A 6337-nucleotide genomic window follows, 5' to 3' on the forward strand; every position below is an offset into this window, starting at 1 on the left:
GTCGCTGATGAAGATGTTAAACAGTGCGGGACCAAGGACTGAGCCCTGGGGGACCCCACTGCTCACATCTCGGCCAGGTTGAGTACGACCTGTCCACCACTACTCTCTGGGTGTACCCCATCAGCCAGTTTTTTACCCATCCAGCTGTGTAGGCATCAGTGCCACAGTTGCTTAATTCATTAATGAGAATGGGGTGAGAGACAATGTCAAAGGCCTTCTTAAAGTCTAGAAAGACTACATCCACGGCGACACCATCATACAAGGATTTAGTTACCTGGTCATAAAAGGCAATCAGGTTGGTCAGGCAGGGCCTTCCTTTGATGAACCCATGCTGGTTGCCCCTGAGCTTGATCTCCCCTGTTGGCCCCCCACAGATGTGCTCCTTGATGATTTTCTCCAAGATCTTCCCGAGGACTGAGGTGAGGCTTACAGGCCTATAGTTACTTGGGTACTCCTTCCTCCCTTTCTTAAAAATGGGGACCACATTAGCTGGTTTCCAATCCCCCAGCACCTGGCCAGATGACCACAAATGCTCACACAGCCAGGCCAAGGGCTCCGCGATGACCCCTGCCAGCTCCCTCAACACCGGATTCTACCACTGAACCACAGTGGACTCCAGACAAGAAAACAGATTCTTGGTTAAGAATGGGGCCATTACGACAAGTGATAAAAACTAACATATTCGCAGCTTTGTATTTTAAATGAACCTGTTCATCAGAAAGAAGAGAAGGTTGTACAAAAGTACTGTAGGAAGTATTTGGAAATGGGATTTTTGCGGATAGGCATGAACATGAGCCACAACCTCAGCATGCTGCTTGTTACAAATATTAGTAGACCAAAATTTAAAATGAGGCAATTTTCAGCACTACTTAGAAGCCACACACAATTGTTTTGCTTAAACTACAAGCTGAAAAGCGTTACAGGAGAATGGGTTGATAAGCCTGCCCTTCATCAATAAATTCAATATACAAGGACTGCAAAAACTTCTCTAAGTTGCTTATTGCAGAGACAAGGAATTCTCACACAACCAGAACGACTTGATCTTACCAGCAACAAAGAGGTAACGATTTCTACTGCAAGGAGAAGAAAGATTCAGAAGCAAAAGTGTTTGAATGTCATTTTCTAATGATACCAGATAACCTCTGATAAAACAAATGGTTGAAAAATCAACATAAAGCAATACCTACCATCAAAATAAGTATTCTCTGCTATGAAATTGATTACACTAGCTGTGTTAAAAGTGCTAATATTCTGACATTTGTCAGGTGTGAATTTAGCAGACAGACTTCCTGTTTCACCAATCATTACTAAGACATACTATAGTAAAAGCTATTTTTAAAGCTAGGAATAAATCCACTGGAAGCAATCGTATTGACTGGATGTGCTGTCAGAAGCCACAGTGAACACCAGCAACTATTTTTGTACAATGAGGTTGGCTGGCTATGACAAGGAAAAGCATTAATCCATTTAAAGTTGCCTGGAGAAATTAGAGTGTTTTTAATAAAGGGTTTGATATGGGCAAATAGTGGCCAGCAAAAAGGTGGTGGTTGACAGTAATTTATTAAACTAAAAAGTTTGAAACCACTGGACTAAATGACCTTCTGGCCTTAAACCTATATGGCTCATACGCTAAAGCATGGAGACACGAAAGCATTCCTTTAAAATAAATCAATAAGAAATCACCATAATTTTCCTAATGTGCATTTCCCCCTAATTTTTTATGAAATTTTCCAGCCTGAGGAAAACACCAACTATAGAGAATAATATCAACTGCCACACTTCAAATTTACCAATAGTTATAAGCAACTAAAATAGGGTTTATAACAGGGAGTGTCTGGCACTGTTGATAAACAGTGCTACCAATCCTACATATAGTAACATTTTTAAATGCTACATAAACATAACAGTGTGACCCAATGCAGAAAAACAGATCTTGTAGGCACTGACTTCCCAAACAACATGCTGCGGATGAAACGAAAATATCTTAACTCAAGTCAATTTCACACCTACTACTCAGCAACTAATGGACAGCCATGAAATGGACAACAGCAATACAAGGACATATTAAAAGATAAAGAATATCCCCACCACCCCCATACACAAATGAATGTCACTATAAAAAAAAAAAAAAGTCAGTGGTGTATCTTCATCTTAACATAAATGGGAATAACATGCTTACAGAAGGGTAAAAAAAAAAGGACAGAGTTGAAAAAAATTAGCTTGTCTTAGTTTAGTTATAAATAAAAATAGGAAACTACACAGATTTATAAACAGAGAATGTTGCATAGAACATTTGCTGCTATTGATTCTAAAATCAGTGATTCCCAAATTTTGGGGGAAAACAGACCCCTGTCAACCTTCAAAATGTCATGGACCACCATGTACCCTTAAACTTTCAGACGAAGCATAGGAAGAAGAGCAAACCATGGGCTGCTTGCCACAGTGATACACAGACTACAGTTTGGAAACTACTGCCCTACATTAATTAGGTAGGTCATCCAGCCTGCGGGACTTCTCTCTGGCTAGACAACACAACTCTGGATCCGGCCTGCAGGACTTCTTTCTCACTGTTGTTCCCAGAGGCATTCTGCCACTGCAGCCAGAGGCCAAGGACCTAGTGCTACTCCTTTCCCTACCACCACAAAATATCCAGGTTTTTATTTGCCACTCAGCTTGCAAAGTCATGACAGAGGAAAAAGTGGCAGCAGCACTGGTGCCCCTGAATGCTGGCCTTGCCAATGCTACACCTGTGGCAGCCACAGCAATAAGTCCCAAAGGCAGTACCAGCTCACCAACTCATTTGAAGTTGACACTCTTGCTCTATATCAGGGATGTCAAACTCAGAGCCAGTCTGATCTAGCATATAGGGCTGACGGGGTACACACTGCATGCTGTAGTCTGAGACCTACAGCAGTATCATGGGCTGTATATTTGATGTCCCTGCTCTACATAACACAAAAAGTGACAGGCCAAGCAGTTAAGTTAAAGGTAAATGTGAAACTCACACAGAAATTACTTTTTTCTTTTTTTTTAAATAGTCACACAATTCTCATAATTTACTTGTGAGACTCACTGCTACAAGACAGTGAAATAAACCTCTTAGTAGGATTGCAGAGTAATTAAATACTTATATAATTTAAGTAGAGTAATAGTTATACTACCTAGAGTACCAAGGTGGAATTTCTTTAATTGAGTGGTTTAGGAACCCAGGCTCCATTGAAAGTCAAAGAAGACAGAAGCAGTAATTTGGGAGGACTCTTCTAATACTGTCCTCTACATCTACAGGCAATCATTTGTCCAAAGGAAGCCCAAGAATGTCTTTTCCAACCTCTCTTACATACCACAAACACAAAGTACTATAGTGGGAAAAAGCAAAGACAAACCTACAAAATGCCACAGGTAAAAAAACCGAAACAAAACAGGAGACAAAGGTGAAATAAGTCAAACAGGAGTTTAGCTCCTAATCACTCAAGGCTTTTTTCTTTTTCCTTTTTTTTTTTTTTTTTTTTAAATCTCACTACTTATGTAAGGAAAAGCGTCATCTTGTTTCAGGATACAAGTCAACCAGTATTTTACTGAAAGTGGAAATAAACAACTCTTAAAAGGAAGATTATCATAACATTCTCTAATAAGGAAGTAGGTCATATGTGCCCTCTTCCAAAACATCTAACAACAGCAACTGCAAGAGCCAGGCCTAGTTGCTATACTGGCACAGTGGACGTAGGTCCACCAGGAAACTACAAACCTCCCTCAGTTGTTAGAGGAAGGCCACTATGTAACCACTAAATGCCTAGGACAGAGGACAGACAAAAAAAAAAATATATCAGGGAAAGGAGTGAGTGTCAAATATTTTAAAAGGGACATACAGCAGAGAAAACCTATTAGCACCCACTGTGCCTGGAACATATATAAGGAGCTTATGGACACCACCCAGTGAAACTCTGCCTGGAGACATGCATGGATGAGTGAAAGAAAAACAAGTCCCACAGTCACCTGGGTCCCCTCCAGACCGCACCTCCCTCCTGGCAGGGTAGATGGATAGCTTGGCCAGGACCAGAAGAAGGTTAATCAAAAGGTCCTGAGGCTTTGTGGGGCTATATACAAAAAATAACAGACACGGGGAAAAGTGTGGGCAGAATCTTAATAATAAGCTCTTGGGGAAGCAGTAGAGGGGCTGCAGCCTGGTTCACCTGAGGCAGGCATGTGCCAGGGTATCCCTCTGACTATAGAAGAGGCAGGTGTTGCAGAAGAGCCTGTGAAGCATACCAGATACATACCCATGCCAATGGCTCTGTGCAGGAGCCACTGACTTAGATCCCTGGGGGCTCATGACTTTAAGGTGGAATACACACTGGTCCACCAGGGATTCTAGCCTTCAGCAAAAGCGTCCTGCCATTTGGCTTGTGGGAGGAACATGAGGGTGGGATGGCAAATGATACAGAGCATGAGTGCGTAGAGCTGGTGACAATGGACTGTTCAGAAGCAGACTGGTTTGATGTCCCCCAACCTACCAAGGTGGTGCAGTGGTACTGAACTAGATAGATTGGTAATCATATTCAATGTGATAGCTGCCATCTCTGCTCTTTGGGGAAAGCCCTGGAATAGAGAGGAGTTACTTATGGAGTGGCAAAGTAGGGTGTTATCCTTTTCCAGGGTTCTTCTCCACCACAAAATATAGGGTCCTGGCCTTTTCATGAGTCATCTTGCTGCCATTTGTACGCACCTTGCTGACAAGTTCTTCTGGTCTTCTGTGTCTACATTCGATATAATTTTTCAACATCTGCTAAGAACGTTCTTGCAATTCTATCAAGCCCTCAGTAGTATGGCATTTATACGTAGGTCCTTTTACCACCTCCATCACTAGTATCTAGTTGTGCTGTAAGTAACGTTACTATTCGCTATTCATTCTCTAACTCGTAGGGGAAGTTTTAGATGCAATATAGTATATTATTGCTGTATTAACTATTTATTTAAAAATTAGTGTTTTTATATTACTGTTTCATTTCTAAAACAATGTCAAGAAAAAAATTCTGAAGCAGGTTGAATAGACATTTATTTGGCTGGGATGGTTTAATTAGGGCCGATCCTGTCTTGAGCACAGGACTAGACTAGATGACCTCATGACATCTCTCACAGTCCTACTTGCCTATAATCCTCAAGTTAAAAATGATCACATTCCTCAATCACATTGTTTGTGCTTTTATAAGCACTTTGCATCTAGAGATTTCAAATACTTTCCAGACCACAAAGTGAATCCCGTCCAAAGTTAAGATGTGGAACCTGAAACAGGACAAAGATTTCCTCCAGGTGAAACAGTACATAGACCCAGAACTCCCAACTCCACTGCTGGCTCTCTATTTACAGCTGTGTTATGCATTTTAATAACCAGCACTGGGCTACAAAGGCCACATGTGTATGCATGCTCCTTTGTACGCTAACACTGAAATATATGCATGACCATCATAACATGAATACCATCTACAAAGGACCCTGGGTCTCAACTGCTGTGCCCGCCATCCCAGGCATTGTTCTTACCAGTGAGATCCAGTGTCCTGTCTATGAAGATGACAGAAGCTCTGCCTTGGGCTGTTTTCCTCCGGTTCTTGGCCAGGGCATAATTTGCCAAATCCCCTGCAATGACCTTGCTCAGTGTCCCAATGGCAAAGCTCTCCTCTCTCACATCCAGGAACTCAAACAAGGCGTTGAGGCCTGACACCAGCATCCGGATTTGAAGCTGCAGCTCAGTGGGAAGCGAGGCAAAGTCGAGGTCACTCAAGCTGCTGAGCTTTCTCTTCTCAGGCCTGGAGGAGTTGAGGCGAGGCAGGTCCTGAGGCATCAGGGGGAAGAGGGAGGAAAAGGCAGGCATCACAAAGAGGTGCGCAGAGATAGGAGCCAGGAGGAGAGGCACGTGTAGCACCTCGGCCGTGTAGCCCAGGTTGCCCATCCACTGGCACATCTTCTCCTCAAACAGCTCGAAGGCAGCGGCCGCGCTGCCTGCATCATGCTCGGCGCCGCCGCGCTGGGCCAGCAGGTGGGCAGCGGGGCTAGCGGCGGTGAACACCACGCAGTACTGGAAGCTGCTGAGGCTCAGCACATCGCGGATGGTGTCGGCCGTGCGGCCGCGCAGGAGCCCGCTCACCACGAACAGCGCCTTGGGCTGCCCCGGCCCACCCGCCTCGAAGCTGGACAGTTCCTTCACCCGCAGCGCGCCGGCCGCCAGCAGCCGCGCTGCCCCGCCACCGCCCCAGTGCAGGCTCTCGGCACATGCCGCGTCCAGGAACACCACGGCTCGCCGCGCCTTGGCCAGCACCGGCTCCCAGGCCTGCCGGCAGAAGGA

The 6337-nt window shown here is 44.3% G+C and overlaps 1 protein-coding gene across 1 annotated transcript in view; it reads right to left on the minus strand.

Annotated features, from left to right (window-relative positions):
• The window catches only part of SCFD2 (sec1 family domain containing 2), a 506912-nt gene that overhangs the window by 500048 nt on the left and 527 nt on the right, over positions 1–6337 (minus strand). Inside the window, exon 2 of the mRNA XM_019525890.1 lies at positions 5536–6322. Within this exon, the coding sequence (XP_019381435.1) occupies positions 5536–6322 (787 nt within the window). The remainder of the gene's footprint in view (positions 1–5535; positions 6323–6337) is intronic.

The sequence above is a fragment of the Gavialis gangeticus genome, unplaced genomic scaffold (genome assembly GCF_001723915.1).
Source record: "Gavialis gangeticus isolate Ggan-Ray unplaced genomic scaffold, GavGan_comp1, whole genome shotgun sequence".
Lineage (NCBI taxonomy): Eukaryota > Metazoa > Chordata > Crocodylia > Gavialidae > Gavialis > Gavialis gangeticus.